The sequence below is a fragment of the Notolabrus celidotus genome, chromosome 7, assembly GCF_009762535.1.
Source record: "Notolabrus celidotus isolate fNotCel1 chromosome 7, fNotCel1.pri, whole genome shotgun sequence".
Classification (NCBI taxonomy): Eukaryota; Metazoa; Chordata; class Actinopteri; order Labriformes; family Labridae; genus Notolabrus; species Notolabrus celidotus.
In genome coordinates, this window is record NC_048278.1 from 7,869,242 (window position 1) to 7,889,197 (window position 19,956).

Below are 19,956 nucleotides of genomic sequence, written 5' to 3' on the forward strand. Positions count from 1 at the left end.
ACACCCACAAACATATACACTCTCTCTCAACAACACTCTTCACACAAAACCCAGAGAAACCAACTGAAGGTGTTGACTTCTCTGTTGCACACACTAAACTGAGGGAAAACAACTCCTAAGACTGAGTCTTACCCTGTCTTGAAGTTGGATCTCTGTTCATAATATAACAGAGTACGGTCTAGCCCTCCAATGTTTGTAAAAGCGTCTTGAGATAACGTTGTTGGTATTTGGCGCAATACAAATAAAGATTGATTGATTGATTGATTGATTGATTGATTGATTGATTGATTGATTGATTAAGACAGACATAACTACAGTTAAGTGACAGGTGTTTCGACAAGACAATTTTATTGCAGAAACTGCCTGATCTAGGGCCTGTCCTTAAATTGTTTTGAAACCATAGAAGCAGGGAGAGATAGTCAGGGAAAGCACATTGAAAAAAGTCCCGATGCTGCAGGCAGGACTCTGAGAGTGCATGTTTTGCTCAATAAGATCCCACATGATGTAGAAACAGAACTACATTTGGATCTAAAGATGAGTGATACAGATACTAAAGCCAGAGCACAGGATGCAAACCTGACAGAAAACTACATGAGTGAACCTCAATCTTAGGACTGAAAGACAGCTATGAATCTGTTCTCATCTAACATTAATGAAATTAAACAATTCTACCTGAATTATTTTGGCTTGAAATTGCTGTAATCTCAGTAAATAGACACACGCCAAGGCAAAGTGATGTTTTCAATTTATTTAACAATAAATATTATCTTTCTCTAACACAGTGGTGCAAAATGTGAACATATTATTCTAATGACACATCAAATTAATGGAGGTTATCAAATCTGCATTCTTTGCTGTATTCAAACAAATTAAAATTACAACAGATAATTAAACACATATTAAACAAGCAGGAACATTTTACAGTTTGTAAAATACCGGCTTAATTGCTGATATGAACATTTGGGTTCAGTAAATTGAGATCTCATTTCCAGTGTAGTACATTTGCAAACAAATATTAAATTAAAAAAACACTTTGCTACCTACAATCACATTACTGTGTTACGTTTAAGGGTGCAATTTAAAGGTATAATATGATAAATATTAAACATTGCATTATTTCTCTGTACTCCAATACAAACATGTTAAAACTGTTAATCTGTTATTTACAGAATTCAATTATATCTCTGCGACCAGTGAAATAATATAAACATCTGAGTAAGAGTCTGTGTAAAACTCATAACAGTAAATTACCTTTAGATCCAACTAGGTAGGGAACAAAATAGACACCTGTCATGACACAGAAACAAGTTAATGAAGAGGAGTTTTGTTATTAATCTGCCTGAGAAGTAATTTGTTCTTTACAGAATACAGCAATAACAGTTGGCTCTTGTGCTGACATAACATCTATTCAGAAAATGACTGAAGAAAATGGCTGAGGCATCTGACATTTGCATTTTAACAATAAATGTTAAAGAGTAATAATTTCCACAGTTCAAATAAACAAAACGTCAAAGATGCAAACTGTTAAAAAATTAGGAAATGGTACAAAGAGGAAACGACTCACTCTATCATGTTGACAGGAAGCATGAAAACAAACGGGACGTGTTTCAAATTCAAGTAGACGGATGCTTGAGACAACCTTCATTGATCATTATGAAACAAACTTAAAGCAATCTTCAGTAGTATCACATTACCACGATATGTGGGCTAACAGTTTAAACGCATCAGTCAAATGGGTTTTTTCAGATATGTCTTGAGTTTTTAGCTGCTACTCTCATCATGGCCAATGATGGATGAAGTACCTACCTCTAAATGAACAGCAGATAAATTGAATATAACATTGTTTTTGGCACACGTTATTGGTATCTGTGTTCATGTATAGTACCATGAAGCAAAGCTGATATCCTTTGAAATTAGGCACCCTGATGTGGTCACACATAACAGTCTCACTTTTTCTATTAAAGAGTAATTGATATAGAAGAAGAATTCTACCAAGTTTCATGAAGTTCATATTGTAGCTGCCAGTCCACATTGAGGCAATATCTATCGCCCACTATCCTTCCAGTGTTACATTTTGATGTCAATCAGAGGAATGTGGATCACTCACTCAACAACACAACCTCTGATGTCCTCAGACATTAATGCAATAACATTAAGCCTTGTCCAGTTGAATAAGGGAGCTTTGTTTTTCTAAACGTGGGAACACAAGACTGCATTTATGTTACAAAGAATGGAACCTAACAAAAAATACTGCACAAAGATGGCTTGATGTGGGGTAGAGGACGAGGACTGAGTTACATGTTCCCTCTGAGTTGATATGCTGTGTAATCATAGAAAAATGTACTGCACATTCCAATCCAGTTGCTGGACACTGTTTCCTAAACCATCTAACAGCACCATTAGGAAGCACACTCTTATTTAAGAGAGGACTCTGACCCTGGCAGTGATAGTGCAACAGCCTGGCACAGTGGCCTTTTCAGGCTTCTTCCATTCACATTGTGTCCCCCTCCATGAAAACTTCACTTCTGGGTAGGTTTAGATGCTACTGTTGCCTCTTTTGGAGTATCTATCTTCCCTTTAGATTCTGAAGTCTCCTCTGAGGATTCTTTGTCACCCTCTTTGGGAGGGAAAATCCATGCTAAAGCAGCACCAGCCGTGCCGTCACCACTCTGACGAGAAAAGCAAAGGAAGGTGGCCCAGACGAATGCGCAGCAGCCGGTGAAGGTGGTCCTCACGTACAGGGGCACTAAGGCAAAGTTCAGAAACTAAAAGAGACAAAAAATAACAACATACCAAAATGATTACCTCTTTCTTTCTTTCTTTCTTTCTTTCTTTCTTTCTTTCTTTCTTTCTTTCTTTCTTTCACCAGGTAAAAGACTCATTGAGATTTAAAACCTCTTTTTTAAGAGTGACCTGCTCAAGACGGCAGCACAATACAGGTTACAACACTCAACAAGCACACAAAACAACACAAATAAAATACGGTCACAGTTTCACATGGGTACATGATTACACAGTGCAATCACAAGATCCAATTCAGCTTGTTTCTCTGTTTTTTTTGATTGACTTGAATCTCCCAGAGTTACAAGATGTGTCAGTTTCAAGTCCTTCTACTTCTACTTACCGTTTATAAGACTACTGGATTCTTAAAGTATATCATGACTATGCAAATACTGACGTAATGTGTCAGACACATTACATCTCCTAAAAAGTCTAGCTTAATCATTTAGCCCTGTTTTTGTTAGCTCAGTATTATTTATAAAATATCACACAGGGGGGAGTGTTGTGCTGAATGTCACCATAGCTGTGATTCAGTCATAAGCATGAGGATGCGGGTTGAGTGCCAAATATAATCACAGCCGTGCTGATATCAAGCACAGAAGCACAATCCTCTATGGAAGATTGCTCATGTATAAAAGCTCATAAATATGTCAACACAACTGGTTCATCAACTTCACAGCAACTGGACTTTTGTCAAAATACACAAACATTTTCCTACACACGCATTACTTTTTTATCTGTATATGTTTTAGCACACCAGCTACTTTGTATTTTGTACATTTATCTGTATTCTTCTGCTGATCATACAACCAGTGAAACATGGGAGCTTGTTGACTGCTGCTGTTCTTGCCAGTGTGATTTGTGAGTACCAACTTTAACAGGACTAAGACTGCTGCTGTAATGATTAACAGTATTCAGAACACCTGAAGTGGAGTGATATACGGAAAAGTTTAAAGTCCCATCACTGGTTTACTGTATCAGCCCTAAAAGTCTCATGTCCCATTATATGACTTGGTTAGAACTTACTGTTGTATGTTAGCCCATTTTAGAAAGGTCTAATATTTTCAGAGTTGGTCTACTGGAATACTATTTTTAAATCCCACCTTTAGAAAAAATACTGATATTGCATCATTTTTTATATTAAAACAGAAATAGATACACTAACACACACATCAGGTAAATCTCAGGGATGTGAGATGTAACTGAAAGCTTAGATTCATTAGTAAGGAGATATTTGAGCACAGACATTAATCACTGTGTATTGATCCAACAGTTAAGAATTAACATCTTTCTTTGAAAGAAATCAATATTTACCTGCATGAACGGCCAGAACATTAGCCCCGTCTGAAAAGTGACAAACAGAAATCATTAAAAGATCTAATCTGTAAACAGAGTAAAACTGAATCTCACACTTTGTAGTCTGAGAGTCATATAACATCAGTGATAGACAGCTTCATCAGGAGCCAACAGTAGAGCTCTCCTCATGATAAAGTATCAATGCTGACACCACATCACAGTGGGGCGAACTTAGGAGCGAGAAGCACACAGCCAATCTCTGCTGGTTCTACTGACCCTGTAAGTGTTAAAGAACTTCTCTCTCCAGTCTTCTGTTATGTCCTCCTTGCCCTCCAAGAAGCTGACACCTGGGTGACAAATAAGACAGAAGACAGCTCATGTTGTGATGTCAGCTGGGAAAGGATTTGACTGAGAGTTCAAAGACTCTGTGTTAGTGTTAGTAGACTTCCTCGACACCATGAACATAGTTTACATGTCATTCTTATACAATGAGGAAAAGTAATCGCTGTGGCAATATTTCATCCCATGTTTAAAGTTTTTATCATCAATTACATTTGCAACAAAAACACAATGTGTAGTTTTTAAATGCATTTGGATTCTGGAATTTAGGGAGCATAGTTTTGATTTAACTATAAGACTATGAGACTTGTAGGCCAACCTGTTTTTGATTGTTCATCCACTTGTCAGTTATCAAAATGTGAATGAAAAATCTACTTTATCACAAACTTATCAAACTTATCGTCACGATATGTGTGACTGGGCCTAATGAGAATTAGGCCGGGAGCCAGGCCCAGCCCTCAGGATGTTTTTTGCTACCTTTTTTTCAGTAGTATTTCCAGTTAGCTTATACCTTGAGCCATCTCAAGATGATAATGAGCACTCTCAACTCGGGGCTGTAGTTGTGATGGGCCAAAAACCCCTTTTTAAAAAAAATGCTCCTGGCACGATAATGTAAATCTAGAAAATAGGGTGTTAAAATTGCATTCTTTGATATCCAAGTAGGAAATTTGGCATAGAGTATCCTGACACATAGGGGGAAGTGGCAAAATACGATTCTGGTGCTTGCTGATTTTAGATTTTAAAATATCTGGGATCAATTATCATAACTTAACTCCACTGACCTTCACTGTTATCTACAAACAGTAGTGGACAAAGTATACAGCTTCATTGCTTAAGTTAAAGTAAAGATACTTTGTGTCAAATATTACTCCAATACAAGTGAAAGTTGTTCAGTCAAATTATTACTTGAGTTAAAGTACTGAAGTACTTGCTTTTAAAAATACTTAAGTATTCAAAGTACTTTTAAAAATATCTCCAAACATTGTATTTTCACAAAGCATGACGCCAGTCAAGAATACATAGGAGTACATTTGGTTACATCATGTTTGTCCAAAAACCATTACTTGAAACCTCTAAAGACTATACCATGGAATAAAAACAGAAACTAAGTTACTCCAAGCACAGACAACTTAGTTTGAAATGTTCATCTGGAATGAAACAACGTTACATAGCTCAACACGCTTTCTCAGGTTGGACAGTGAATGTTTGTATGTTTGGGCAGAGTGGGAAACAGGGAGAAAATTTCAAACAATACGTATCATTCTTCATTTCAAAAACCTCTAACACTGGCTGAAGATATGGCCACGGGTGGTCTGATGGAGACTTATAGCCATGAATACCACCTCTGAATGAACCGCCTGAGTAAATCTGAGTAAAATCTGCTCTGTGTTTGCTCCACCTTCAACCGCAGAGACGCACGATATACAGGTACGACTAAACCACTGAGACAAACAGAACTACACAAACACAGTTTACTGTCTTTGGGATCAGATTTCAGAAAAGAGAAGGACATTCATGGGCTGACTTCAAAGCTAAAGTAGTGAGTAACTAGAGCAAATAAAGTACAATAATTGTCTTCTGAATGTAGTGGAGTAAAAATAATAAGTATCCCCAAAACAAAATACTCAAGAAAAGTACAGATACTCAAAAAATGTACTTAAGTACAGTACTCAAGTAAATTTACTTTGTTACTGTCCACCACTGTCAAGTATCATAACTTAACTCCACTGAACTTCACTGTTATCTACAAACAGTCACTTTGCTCTGGGATGTCTTTCAAATGACCTCCGCCAGGACAGACAGGCTGCTGATTGTTTCTCTAGATCATAGCTCTTGTTGCAGATATGGGCACCGAGTAAGCTCAGGTCACGTTACAGATTGACAGATATGTGATCTGAAGTTAACTCTTCCCTGCCCGCATGCTGTGGGCGGCCTCGGGGAGCTGAGGGGCAGCTCAGCCGGTTTAGAGCCCACCGACCTGTATAGAAGACGCTGGTGGCCAGTGGCGCCGCTGTGGTCTGGTCCAGTAAAAGCTTCCTCATCACCATCCCGGCAGAGTTCCCGGGAAACCTCCTCTCCAGGAACCGCATCCAGAAGAAATTGAAGTTACCATGGAAACTGAACGCGACCACGGCGACGTTTCGTGTGTGAGTCCAGTCCACCTGGTCCCGGTGAGAGAACCATTGGTGCACAAAGTCCCCCCCGGCGAACAGACCGCCGTACAGTGTCACGTTGGTGACCCATGGGAAACGGCGGACCTGCCTCAAAAAGGCCTCCCACATCCTTCTACTGTTATTACCACAAAATCTAATTATTATAGCTTCAGTTAAATGTTGTGTTTAATATGAAGTTAACCTAGCTGAACGTTACGCGCATCATCTCCGTCTGAAGGTCTCCGTGGCATCACTGATACTGGACGTGTTCGAACGGCTGCAACAAAATACGCTTCAGACGCTCATTGTCAGGAGAGTGTGTATTATTAACACGTAATAAATGTTAAAAAGTAAAACTATCTCAGATAGAATACGTGCTTGTCGTGTAAAGACCGACACCCGGCACAAGAGTCCACCGCTGTCCGGGTTCCGTCATCCTGCGTAAAATCACTACGCCCCCTTCACGTAATGAGAGGAGTCAGCTGCTGACAGAGACTATTGGAGAGAGGAGCTGCAGGGAGGAGCACTGCTGAATGACCTGCGCAATAGTGTTAGTTTCAGTATCTGGAAATGTCAGGCTATGGTAGGTAATGTGATATAATACACAATAAGACAGTGCTCTCAAATGGCATTGAAAAAAAACAGCTCTGAAACTAAAATCATTATCTGAAGTGATGATCTACCCTTTATACACAGGCATTTCAAGCTAGATATGATTATTTACATTTAATTATCATCTGATAACAGTTGAAGTAAGTTGCACATATTGCCCACAGCACCCTGCAACCTTCAGAATAAAACAATTAATGAAAGGGCTTTAAACAATGAAGTTTTCAAATATAATAGAAAAAGAGTAGTCATATTTTGTTAAATTCAACAAGAATCAATATTCTCCCTTGCAGAAGATTTTTTATACAAATTTAAATAAGCAGTTTTCTAGAACATACATATTCATAGCCCTGTTTACAGCAGTATATACATTTTTTTTGATGAATATATAATTCCAATTTCAACAGGAAGGTGCCATTCTAAACAAAAATAAACTTTTGTTAAAGCTCTGCAACAATGCAGAGCTTAGCATTAAGCATTTTTCTCACTGTTTTAATCATAGGGTTTAGATTAACAACATATTCTCAATTTTTATTGCAGAGTTCCCCACTTGTTTCCTGAACAGTAAGTAAGCGCTCTATATTTAAAGATGATACATGTGATCTTACACAGTTTAGCCCATTCACTTTATAATGTGCAGATAAGAATATTTCACGGTTCATTCTGAATGCCCCTTTCAAAAAGTACGGGTTCTCGGACTTAAAATGTGCATGTAATAGAGAAGATTTGACTGCCTTGAGTACACAGTGACCATCAACATTAACTTGCTGCAACTATAAAGGCAATGTCATTACATTAGAATAATACAAGTTTGCTGACTTAGCTAAATAATGGATACATGCAATGTAAATAGTGGGTTTTAAAATGCCTGTTGAAGCTGGAAAGGTACAAAATCATAAGTATGGTCTTCAAACTGAGCTTAAGACAACAGTGTTAATTATTTCTTTCAATAGTCAGACAGAACAAGCATAGTTGGACCTTAACCTTGACTGATTGGAACACAGCAGATGATGTAAGACACAGAACTTATACCACCCCACACGAGTAGAAAAAAATCACTTTTACAAACAAGAACAGAATCCCTTGTATTTCCTCAACTCTCTCTACTAAACCAGGCAGATAGGTCAGGAGAGCCATACAACATGCACATAGTCAAATGGACAGTTTCCTCCATGTTAAGACACAATGAACCAAAGAAAGCAAACACTGAGTGGTTTGGACAGTGTATCGGTTGGATGGAGAGGCAAAAATGGGTAAGTTCCGTGTTAAGGTTGAGTGAAGGATAGGAGAAGCTTTATGATGAGCCAGCCCTCTCCCAGTCCCCCCTCTCAGTCCTGTGGTAAAACTGTGGCTGGCCACCAGGGAACAGGCTGTCAGAGCTGGGGTGCTCTAAGAGGAACTGGATGGTGGACTTCATGTGCTGGACAAAGTGTGGTGGCTCAGCCAGCGGAGAGGTGGACAGGTACTGTGCACAGGAGAGAATTACCAGAGTTACGTTGAAATGTATTATGTTACTCAGAGAGAAGAGAAAGAGAGAAGAATATCACATAATGAAGAGGATCACATTCATAGTCCTATTTATGTCTTTAGAAAACTGTACCTTTAAAATTGTGTCATCGTCCTGTGACAACCAGAAGGCAATATCCAGATTTGGAGACCACTTGCAAGGGCCGATTTTAAATAGTCCTCGACTTGAGTCATATATGTCAGCCATCTGCAAGGAAAAATAAATGCAATCAAACATTTAATTAAAAGTTGTGCATATATTTTTTTCTTCAAACAGGCTATTGAATTAAACAATTAACACATTACTTGTTTTAGGGAGTATATATATTATTGTTGTACCTGTCCCCCAGTGAAGGTCCTTGCTGAACGTAACTGCTCTGCAGGTCCTTTATGAGGAAATGATGATGGGAACACGTCCCCTGTTTTAACATTGACACCTGTACAGAAAGAGACGTAGACACAGTATTTAAGATATCACATGGCATTAAAATACTGCATCTCTCACTCCATGACAAATTCATCACTTACCTATTCCATATACGACAGGTCTATGTGTGCCATCAACAATAATGTCATTCAGTTCTATAAAAAAGAGAAAAGAAAGGTTAACTGGATCCAGGCATGACCAGTACATTGAGACCAGTCCAGTTCTGTTCAGAACACAAAAAGAAACATCTTAAATAGGTGTTAAAGTTACCTGTGACGCAGCATGTCTCCAGATGGATGTCTTCTTTCTGTTTCTGGAACGCTACTGTAAAGTAAAACACGTGTTACAGCTTAAATGCTTCCATGATAAATTCAATAAAACAAAAGACAATTAAAAAACTATACCAAGGATGTTAAGGCTGAGTTTATGAGATGTCTTTGTCTCATCGTTAAATCCTCCAACAAGGTGGAGCTCCAATCTGCAGAACAGAGAGCAAAAGAGATTGAATAATAAACTCTATTTGAACAGAGTGGGCTTTTTAATATCATTTGTTTTTGCCTCATACCTGCCCTCCTTACAAACATTACTCAGTGAAGAGACAGCTTTCACAAGGAGCGGGACTTCAGACCAGGTACTAGAACCATCACAGTGAGCAAGGCAAACAGCTCCACTTCCTGAGAAATAATTAAAGTCAATCATAGCAGCCATAACACATACTGTAAATTATTAATGACTCAATACACAGTCAAAGACATAAATCTAATGAAAGGAACCTTACCTGTGTGTCGCAGCACAACTAAATGGCATGTGGTGGCATCATCAGATCCGATTACTGAAACACTGTCTGTGTTGGGAAGACATACAAGTATTTATTTTCATTTTGATCAAGAATACATAACTTCATGTATCATGTGGATGTTAGATGTAAACAAATGTTCCAGTTGCAGGACTTCACACAGTCCATTCAGAGTTCCCCGTTGTGAATTGTGGAATACCAGCACAAATGGTTTCTCCTATATCTTAGATTACCAACCTGAGGGCACACTTTTCAAGCTTTAAATAGCCGTGTGTGAATTAGTGTATGTTTTAATATCGACAAACAGACAGTTGATGGTGTGTTGCAGTGACTGGGCTTTACTCACCGTCTGCTGGTGTAGTTGCAGCAAACTCTCTTTGCTGAACATACAAGAGGCACTTTGGGTCAACATCAACAAGTGGCTTGGACCGAAATGTTCTTGAGCTTTCCTGTAACAGATCAGTAAAGAAGTGTTGGCACTTAAACAAAACCTTATGCTTGTATTTTATATAATGTAAGAAAAGTCAATTGGTGTTACAGTAACAAAAACAGAACCATATTTAACATATTGAAGTCGCCACAAGTCCTGGTCACCTTTTCTTACGTATCTTTGCTTTGGTACTACCCAACAACCCGTCGTAAGGTGGTTATTTATAAAAACACAATGTTAACAAGTGTGTGCAGTTAGATCAATTGTCTAAATGTAGCTCTATTTCAGGAAACAAACCTGTAAATGTGGATATCTGCCGAACAGTTCCGCTGTCGAGCTTATGCGTCCAACACCTCTGTTCTGAACTAACAAAGGCATTTCCAAATCAAGGCGATTTACTAATTAAGGTCAACTCTCTATCATATTTCTAATTTTGAGAGCAGCGAGTTCATATTTTTATTATCTTTAGATGTATAAACATCGCCGTTTCCATTAGACCTTTCATGGGCATGGAGCTTCCGGGAATACTGTCTTCTTCTACTGACTCAGAGAAACAGCGCATGCGCAGTTTCTGACACAGCGCCACCTGCTGGTGAAGATCAGGAACGCGGCTTCGAATGGAATTCACCAATAATACTTAGGACACATTTGTACGCACAGTTCTGTGTATCTGAACAAGTATACGTAGACTGCCTATTTAAAGCTACGTCTTGAAAGAGGGCAGGGAGAGAAGACTGTTTATCTACGTGACGCACACAAGTAGTGTTTGGTAAAATCGTTGTTTTGCAGCAGTCACTCTCTCGTTTATCGTGTATTATAGTTTAGAAAGTGAAAACTGAGATTATTATTCCTTTAACATAGAGAGCAACCCCCTCAGACCGTCGAAGCTCACGGATCAAACACCGCGGGGAGGTTTGTGTTTGTATTGACAAAATGCGAGGAGGTTCCTCCTATGGCGACAGGGACAGGGACCGTGGAAGAGACAGGTGAGTTCAGGTCATACGTGGAAAGAACTCACTCATACTTACATTTGCATTAATGTTGCAAAATGTCTAGACACCCTTGTTGTTTTACCACAGGAGCAATGTTGTTTTGAAACCCTAAGTGTGCTCTCAGAAGTAGGCCTGAGATTAGACACGAAAGCATACCAACTCTAACCTCTTTGGGTTGGTTAATAAGGAATGCACTAACTTATAAAGAACCACATTAATCTAGATATGACTTCAAAGTAAAGATCACGTGATGACTAAAGTCTGCAGCCTGCAGCCAAAACAAACATGAACTCACAGGTCAGTAGTTTCAGTTTTGCTGCTACTTCGTAAACATTAATTATTTTCCTGATCGAGTGTAAAATTAAAGATAGATTGCAGAAATAACGTGCATACTGTACTTAGCAGTAAGGTAATTATGCACCATAAATACTTAAAAGAAAATTGTCTTTGCAAAATACAACACAAGAACGTTTTTCTGATTCAGTCTGGCTTTTATTTAGGGTTTAACAATTGTATTACTTTAATGTTTTGTATTGATTTTAATGTTGTTTTATTATTTTATTAATTTAATCTGTTTTTTATTATTTATCTACCCGGTTTTATTGATATTTTTAGCTTTCATATTATCTTCAACTCTTATTCTTACCCCTTTTACTTATTTTAACTATTTATATTCTAAATGTTAATTTGGTGCTTTCAATTATTTTAGTTACACATTTTACTGTTATTGGTGTGCATTAGTCTCTATTTTAAAATCATATATTTTAATGTCATGCCTTTTATTTTATTTTATTTTATTGTATTTTATTGTGCAAGAAATGTGCTTTACAAGAAAGGGTGACCAAGTGATAGTACATAGAGTAACACGTAAACAAGGCACTAAAATGGACGACAATTTAAAAAAAAAAACAGAGACAGAGAAGTGGTAATAATAGTATAACTAATAATAAGAGGAAAACTAAGGCAAAAACAAAACAAAACAAACAAACAAAAGAGACAAACAAAGAAAATCAATTGATGTTTAAAAAAAAAAAAAACAGAGCAGAAATAACCTATACAAAGTAAGCCATGAAAGAGGGAGAAAACCCCAAATAATAGTAATAATAATAGGAATGTAAATGAATATATTATATCAATATTGATAATGAAACAGATAAGGCTGGATGATAAAGTCATAATTGTTCATTTCAAGGGGTTAATACATAAAATAAATAGATAAATAAAAAGATAATAACATATATATAAACACTTGTAAAAATAAATAAATAATTAATTTTATTTCTGCTTCTTTCTTTTTTTTCTGTTTTCCCCAGGCCACGGTTCGGGGCCATGAGTGGTCGCAGTGGACCCCCACCGATGAAGTTTGGGAATCCAGGTGAGCGTCTGCGCAAGAAGAGGTGGAACCTGGATGAGCTACCCAAATTTGAAAAGAACTTCTATGCCGAACATCCTGAACTGCAACATATGAGTCAGGTAAATGTTACATTTCTCTTCAGCTTTTGAGGGCCAGATGCACTTTTTGTTTTGAACATATCTGCATCAGGGCTGCGCAACTTTCCAGTAGCACTGATCAGCTGTTTTTACCCCTCTCTTTTTTCTTCAATATATTCAGTTTGAAATGGAAGAGTTTCGCAGAAAGAAAGAGATCACCATCAGGGGATCTGGCTGTCCAAAAGCCATACCTGCTTTTCACCAGGCTCAGTTTCCTCGTAAGTGGGGGATATCATCTCATCTGAATGAGAATGACAAAATGTATTGAAAGTAAAATGTGTTTTCCAAGAACTAGGCATATTTTAGGTATGATCCTCCTGTGTTATTGTCTTGTTGATTGTCTCCCTTCTTCTCCTGGCAGAGTATGTAATGGATGTGTTGATGCAGCAGAACTTCAAAGAACCAACAGCCATCCAGGCTCAGGGCTTCCCTCTGGCCCTGAGCGGGAGGGACATGGTGGGAATCGCACAGACTGGCTCTGGAAAGACTCTGGCTGTAAGTGTGTGTGGCCATGATTCTGTGTGCTGATGACATTTGATTGGATATTTGGCTGAATATGTTCAGAATATGTTTCTTTAAAAAACGAATTTGGCTTTTTTTTCCTCCCCATGCAGTATCTTCTTCCTGCCATCGTACATATCAACCACCAGGCCTATCTGGAGAGGGGAGACGGTCCAATAGTAAGCTGTAACAATAACATCTGTGCTATAAAGGGAATGTTTTTGTATACACACCATGGTATGAGCATGAAACCAGTCTGTAAAACCTTGCCTCTCCATCCTCTTTTCGTAGTGTCTTGTTCTGGCCCCGACCAGAGAGCTGGCTCAGCAGGTGCAGCAGGTTGCATTTGACTATGGCAAGTCCTCACGCATCAAAAGCACCTGCGTCTATGGTGGAGCACCAAAGGGACCACAGATCCGAGACCTGGAAAGGGGTGGGTATGATTGTAGAAGTGCATTTTCAACAGTTGATTCCAAATAGTTTTTTTGTTTGTTTTTTTGTGGAGCAGGTGATTTTTATTAGTCAATTTATTCTCAACCCATACCTTACTAAGAGTAGGGAAACATGCTTTGTCATGTTTTGTCTGCTTTTTATCTCTTTTTTTTATAGATACACACAAAAATTAAAACTGTGTTCAAGTAAAAAAAGAAACAATCTATATTTTGTACCAAACTCATTGGCATCAATAAAACTGGTAGAATTACATGGAATATTCTTCAGTGATATTCTACTTTCTTTAAATGGTGCCTGAAATAGATATTCTTCTTCTTATATTCTTTTTTTCATCAAGTAAATTTAAATATGTGACAGAATAAGTTAGCTGTACCAATGCTAATTTTAGAAGACATTTTACAAGCTAAAACACATGTTAAATCCAAAAGAAGCTGCTTTAATCATGCAAATATTTTATCTGTGTTGCAAAAATGCAGCATTGCAAAGTTGTGGTTGGTGTCAGCATTTAAGAAAATATACAATAATGTCCGGTTTAAGGTGAAGCAGGTTTAACGTCACCATTTTTGTACTTTTAAAGTAATTTCTCAAGTTTTGTTTGGGGAGTTGAGTTACATTTGAACACTTCCTCATTGTGTTCTTTTAGCACAGCGTTAGTGATTAAATAAGTTAATTTAAAACTTTATTTAAATCCTATTGACACCAAAGAGCTACCTGGTATCCTGGTATGTAAATGACCTATTTGCTTATACACATGTCATGTGTCTTCCAGCTGCTACCTGGTGTTTTAGTCTACACTGCGTATGTGTTGTGCATTTGTTTTAGTCTACACTGCGTATGTGTTGTGCATTTACGGCACTGCCCTAGTTAAATTAATTCCCAGAGCATCTAGATGTTTGTATTTATTTATTTTTCTTCTCTTTCTTTTTCAATTTTTATATCCTGTATGGCTCTAGGTGTTGAGATCTGTATCGCCACACCTGGTCGCCTCATTGACTTCTTGGAGTCTGGGAAAACAAACCTCAGACGCTGCACCTACCTGGTGTTGGACGAGGCTGACCGCATGCTGGACATGGGCTTTGAGCCGCAGATTCGCAAGATAGTTGAACAAATCAGGGTAAGACAAACACTTGTTTACCAGGACTGATAATTAGAAAGTGAACACCTCACTAACTGACTAAAATAGAAGATTTTTCAGTAAAATTGTCGGCATGCTTTGTCTGCCTGTCTTTCAGCCTGACAGACAGACTCTCATGTGGAGTGCTACCTGGCCAAAGGATGTTCGACAGCTCGCTGAGGACTTTCTGAGGGAATACGTACAGATCAATATCGGTGCTCTGGAGCTCAGTGCAAACCACAACATCCTGCAGATTGTTGATGTCTGCATGGAGACTGAGAAAGACCAAAAGTAAGAAAGCCAAAGAGAAAATATCTGATTAAAATTAAATAATGTCAACATTAGATTGATTATATTAATCAAAGCTCAGTATATCTGGAGTTCTATGACTGCTCTTCCCTGTCTGCAGACTATTCCAGCTGATGGAAGAGATCATGGCGGAAAAGGAGAACAAAACCATCATCTTCGTGGAGACAAAGAAGCGCTGTGATGATCTTACAAGGAGGATGAGGCGGGACGGGTGAGGGGTTGTTGTCTGTCTGTGATGACAAAACAGTGATGCAAAGTTTTGATGGACAGAAGCTATTTAGAGTGATCACTTATCTCACTGTTGCTTTGTGTGGTTTTGTTTTCAAGGTGGCCAGCCATGTGTATCCATGGGGACAAGAGCCAGCCTGAAAGGGACTGGGTGCTCACTGGTAAGAATGTCTGAAATGCAGTGTTACAACTTCTCTGCTGCCATTTGTTTTAGATCATTTTCTAGACTAAATCAGAGATCAGCTGTCCAACCTGATGAACGGGTATTGAAATGCTGATTCTCAACAGAGTTTCGGTGTGGTAAAGCCCCCATACTGATCGCTACAGATGTGGCCTCTCGTGGTCTGGGTATGTCTGCTCATACACACAGTATGCTGCATGATCTCACATTTCACTGTTATGTTTTATCCTGTAAATAATATGAGGTGAGTTACACACTTACTTATTTCCAACACAACATTCAGTGCAGAGCTGTCTGACTTTGACTTTTTTTTTATACTGTTTAATATTATTGAAACTTTGACTTTTGTTTATTAAAGTTTCTCTCATTAATAAACAGCGGTTTAGATATGAAGTATTTCAGTCAACTAGGAGTTTAAAAATTCAATAGGTGGAGTAATCAGCTATGATTTAGAGATATACATGAAATAAATCAGACCATACATATATTTCAGAACCTCCCTCTTGTTATAAGCTTACAATATGACACTGTGGAGTCCCCAATGTAGGCTTTAGGCTTCTGGTCTGCTGGGTTTATAGTCTGTTTCTTGTTACTGCAGTTATAATGCTTCCTTCAACCGCGGGGCTCTCTGGCACGCTGCCTGAAAGAAGGTGTTGTGAAATAGATCTCATGTGTCCCTAATCGTGTCAGTATAAGTGAAATGAAGCTATTTTTTAGTCGATCCATTGGTTTCATTTTTTTGAGTGGGACAGTGGCAGCTGAATTATCTCTGGTCCACCAGGAGGAGTGCTAGGATCACCGACATGATATCTAACTTGTTGTCAGGGAAAATGTGAGAAGAGGGGATATCTGAAGAGCCTGTGACTTGACCGTTTCCTTGTTCTTTTTCCCCTCTTCTCTCTCAGGGTTTGGCAGCACACGGCAGCTGTAACAGTCTGCGCTGCTGTCACTGCCCTCTCATGTTAAAGTAGAAGCTCAGCTAATTTCAAAGGGGCTATGATCCCTCTTATGCTACTCGGCTAACTAAGGTCCCCCTGCGCAGTATTGTTTGTAAATCCAACGAGCCTTCCTTGGGAGCAGCCTGAGGCACCTGTTTGTCTGCCCATCAGTCCGTTCCAAAGAGCAGACAGACAGGAGAGCAAGAGTTAGACGGGCTCGTCTGGATCCAGTCCTGGCCAGGGTCTGAGGAGGGCCCTGCAATGCGGCGAGAGCAACAGAACCAGCCGTTGTGCGTCTATCTCTTGAGGTTTAACGGTTCTGCTCCCACCTGACGTTGCTGGACGGGATGAATCCTGTCTCCCTCCCCCCTCAGCCCCTCCCTATAAACCAGGACTGATCACGGGGGGACTGACTACCTATGTTAAAACAGCATGAAGGGGGTAAGTACCTCACCACCCCTTTCTCTTAACTTCTCCATTAGCTCAACAAACATTCAGGGACCTTCATCTTGCTCATAATCAAGTCAAAGGAACAGAGAGGTTTTTAAGCCAGCTCATCGTCATTCAGTGATTCCCTAGTTTACGGTGGATTGAACGGCTTCCCTCTTTTAAGACGGGGGGGAAAGGTACTTGTTGATCAGCAGTGCTGTCAGAGCCCCATGTCTCTGTAATAAGAAACAGACTTGTGTCTTCCACATTTTGACCTGTGAATTCATTGGTGGGAAGAAACCAAAACATTTTTTCTGTACACCTCAAAGTCATGCTGGCCAGTGAGCATGAAATCCTGACATCAAATTCAGTTTGTAGAATTTAAAAGAGTTACAGTGATAAATTACTGTAATGATGTTTGGATATCTGATAAAGCAGGTAAGTACTCCAGACTTTGTTCTTATTTTTTATTTCTAACTTCAATACTATCAAAAATATCTTCATCCAGCGGCTTCTTCTACTCTTGGAGTTTCACCCTTTCCTTCTCTCTATGCTTTCAAACGGATTGCTCTTTATCCAAAAAGATGTGGAAGATGTCAAGTTCGTCATCAACTATGACTATCCCAACTCCTCTGAGGACTATGTGCATCGTATTGGACGCACTGCCCGCAGTACCAACAAGGGCACGGCCTACACCTTCTTCACCCCGGGGAACCTGCGGCAGGCCCGTGATCTGGTACGGGTGTTGGCAGAGGCCCGGCAAGCCATCAACCCTAAACTGCTTCAGCTCGTTGAGTCAGGGCGTGGTGCGGGAGGCAGCGGTAAGAGGACTGTCATTCAATCATATCAGAGTGTGAATGGGGGAGATGGAGACGGTGGAAGGATCTGTTTTTCACTTTGAAGCTTGATCTGAAAAAGCAAGTGGAAGATGCTTTTTGGAGGAGAGGTGAAATATCTTCAAGTTGCTTTTTCGGATCAAGCTTCAAATCACTGTGACCTGAGACTGAGAACATTCAGAGATCTGTTTATTCATTATTCTGAATACACTTTTGTTATGTGTTACAGGCGGCAGAATGCGCTACCGTAACAGCAGCGCCAACAATCCCAACCTCATGTACCAGGATGAGTGTGAACGCCGTATGCGCCCTGGTGGAGGTGGTAGCGGCAAAGACAACCGCAGTGGCTTCAACCGTGACAGCCGCAACAACCGTGATGGAGACCGGTCCTCTTCCTCCTACAGGAGCCGGGATCACAGGGAGAGCTTCAACTCAGGTTCAGATCAGTACCAGAGCTACAACAGCGGCGGGGGTGGGGGCTACAACTCGCGCAGCGGAGGCCAGTCCGGTGGTGGTGGTGTTGGTGGAGGTGGAGGTCGGGATCAGTCTAATCAGCAGCAGGGTCCATTTGTCCAGCCTCCTCCTCCTCCTCCAGCATCAGGGGGGCCGCAGCCTCTGATGGCTCAGCAGTTTGTTCCATCACAGGCACCATTGATGGGCTTCATAGGGCAGCCGCCTTATGCCTTTTCCTCTCCACCGCCTCCTCCGGGACCTCCACCTCCCCGGAAGTAAAAGTATAAAACAGAAGTACTGAGGTAATTTGCAGTACTCAATGTATTCATTGTTACTTTATTTTTACTCCTTGACTCTTTCAATGTCCAAGAGGTTTGGGTTACAAAGGGTGAATATCAAAGGAGATAAGGGCTTCTATGTTCAGTTTTTGTACTTTAAATACATCCCATATCATTGAAATATACATTTTCATATAAACAAAAAAAGAAACCTAGAATGCTTCTCTCTTATTTCTTTCTATCTGGTGTTGCTTCTCTGGCATCATCATTGAGAAAGCTGGTCATGCAGAAACTGATTCCTGATAGATAATCGTCACATTCCAGAGCTGAGTCTTTCTTTAGTTTAATACATCACATGACCTGACTTTGACCCACACTCTTTGAGGTACTTTACTTTTCCTGATGTATTCTAGTGATTGCATTACTTTTGATGTAATGCATCCCAGTTAAAAAGACTCTTCTAAAGCTTTGCATTAAATGAAAGTTTATTTTTTGTCCTCTGAGCTGTTGCTTAAGATTAAGATACATTGTGTAATGCATGCCTATAATTCTTCTGTTCTAGTAGCAAGGCAAACTCTTTACTTTTTATACACCTGTAACCGCTTTACTCATTTATTGATTTATGTTTTAATTGTTGGCTTAATTGCAATGTTTTTCCCTCTTTCTTTCATTGTATTCTTTTTTTATAAGTGTTTTCTTGATGAATAAATTGATCCAAATGGAGTTTTGTACTTGGACTGAATTCCTAATAAAATCATTTACACATCATACAAGTTATTCCCTGTAGAAGTGAGTTTATTTGCTTAAATACACATTTGGACATTCTCAACTTATACCCATCAGTATGTATGTGTGTTCCTTTTGTTGTTAAATTTACACAATGACATACAGTTTTTATTTACAGAATTATCACATCTCCCTCTTACAGAAATACCTCTATAAAGATGTATTTTAACCTAGTTTAGTTTTTTCTTCATTCTTGTTTATGTCATAAGTATTTTGTTTTTAAGTTTTTGCCAGTCTTGCAGATGTGGGAGGATCAGTCCAGAACGTTGTATTTCAAGGCTGGACAGGTACGACAGATTTGCAAGCAAAGGGCTTGATCATGATTGACTTCTTATAGGGTTAATGAAAGCGTACATGTCGTCAAGTAAAAGTGCAGGTTACCTGGAACCTGTGGATCAGTGTGCGTTTGTGTAAATGGGGAACTCGGGAATAATTTCCGACTTTGTAACATTCCCTTAATGGCACCTCAATGGGGTCAGAAAACAAACAGCATGTCTTTCTGACCTTACTCAAATGTAATACATATTTGTCTCAGTTGTGGGAAATGTGCAGTAGCAAATAGTCTCTGGGGCTCCATCAAGTGCAGACAAGGATGAAAACTCACAGGAGATAAAGTCTCTGTCATCACCC

The 19,956-nt window shown here is 39.3% G+C and overlaps 3 protein-coding genes across 4 annotated transcripts; 1 reads left to right on the forward strand and 2 right to left on the reverse strand.

Moving 5' to 3' along the window:
- Positions 1-1,308: 1,308 nt before the first annotated feature.
- Positions 1,309-7,541, reverse strand: LOC117815480 (mpv17-like protein). Its single transcript, XM_034687223.1, has 4 exons — positions 6,395-7,541; positions 4,354-4,424; positions 4,096-4,125; positions 1,309-2,765 (listed from the first exon to the last, which is right to left on the reverse strand). The coding sequence occupies exons 1-4, from the start codon at positions 6,696-6,698 to the stop codon at positions 2,520-2,522; spliced, it is 651 nt and encodes a 216-aa protein (XP_034543114.1). The 5' UTR covers positions 6,699-7,541; the 3' UTR covers positions 1,309-2,519.
- A 113-nt stretch (positions 7,542-7,654) lies between these two features.
- On the reverse strand, positions 7,655-10,884 carry ntan1 (N-terminal asparagine amidase). Its single transcript, XM_034687220.1, has 10 exons — positions 10,635-10,884; positions 10,254-10,356; positions 9,890-9,955; positions 9,677-9,785; positions 9,516-9,589; positions 9,382-9,435; positions 9,213-9,266; positions 9,024-9,121; positions 8,779-8,892; positions 7,655-8,643 (listed from the first exon to the last, which is right to left on the reverse strand). Exons 1-10 carry the CDS (start codon positions 10,713-10,715, stop codon positions 8,473-8,475), a joined length of 924 nt encoding a protein of 307 aa, XP_034543111.1. The 5' UTR covers positions 10,716-10,884; the 3' UTR covers positions 7,655-8,472.
- Positions 10,885-11,025: 141 nt separating this feature from the next.
- si:dkey-156n14.5 (probable ATP-dependent RNA helicase DDX17) lies at positions 11,026-19,263 on the forward strand. Of its 2 annotated transcripts, XM_034687217.1 has the most exons (13): positions 11,026-11,323; positions 12,643-12,802; positions 12,942-13,038; positions 13,182-13,315; positions 13,435-13,500; positions 13,613-13,754; positions 14,728-14,888; positions 15,007-15,179; positions 15,298-15,408; positions 15,525-15,586; positions 15,714-15,773; positions 17,558-17,794; positions 18,039-19,263. In XM_034687217.1, exons 1-13 carry the CDS (start codon positions 11,271-11,273, stop codon positions 18,539-18,541), a joined length of 1,959 nt encoding a protein of 652 aa, XP_034543108.1. In that variant the 5' UTR covers positions 11,026-11,270; the 3' UTR covers positions 18,542-19,263. The 2 variants fall into 2 exon arrangements, with proteins under 2 accessions (XP_034543108.1, XP_034543109.1); XM_034687218.1 differs by lacking the exon at positions 15,714-15,773.
- Positions 19,264-19,956: the final 693 nt, after the last annotated feature.

Coding starts and splice junctions, on each gene's coding strand:
- LOC117815480 (XM_034687223.1), bottom strand. CDS start 6,698: ATGTGGGAGGCCTTTTTGAGGCAGGTCCGCCGTTTCCCATGGGTCACC. Junction 4,425..6,394: donor CACCAGCGTCTTCTATACAG/GTCGGTGGGCTC, acceptor TTTGTCACCCAG/GTGTCAGCTTCTTGGAGGGC. Junction 2,766..4,095: donor TGTTCTGGCCGTTCATGCAG/GTAAATATTGAT, acceptor TGTCTCTTTTAG/TTTCTGAACTTTGCCTTAGT.
- ntan1 (XM_034687220.1), bottom strand. CDS start 10,715: ATGCCTTTGTTAGTTCAGAACAGAGGTGTTGGACGCATAAGCTCGACA. Junction 10,357..10,634: donor GCAGATATCCACATTTACAG/GTTTGTTTCCTG, acceptor GATCTGTTACAG/GAAAGCTCAAGAACATTTCG. Junction 9,590..9,676: donor AATGTTTGTAAGGAGGGCAG/GTATGAGGCAAA, acceptor TCTGTTCTGCAG/ATTGGAGCTCCACCTTGTTG.
- si:dkey-156n14.5 (XM_034687217.1), top strand. CDS start 11,271: ATGCGAGGAGGTTCCTCCTATGGCGACAGGGACAGGGACCGTGGAAGA. Junction 13,501..13,612: donor AGAGGGGAGACGGTCCAATA/GTAAGCTGTAAC, acceptor CTCTTTTCGTAG/TGTCTTGTTCTGGCCCCGAC. Junction 13,755..14,727: donor GATCCGAGACCTGGAAAGGG/GTGGGTATGATT, acceptor GTATGGCTCTAG/GTGTTGAGATCTGTATCGCC.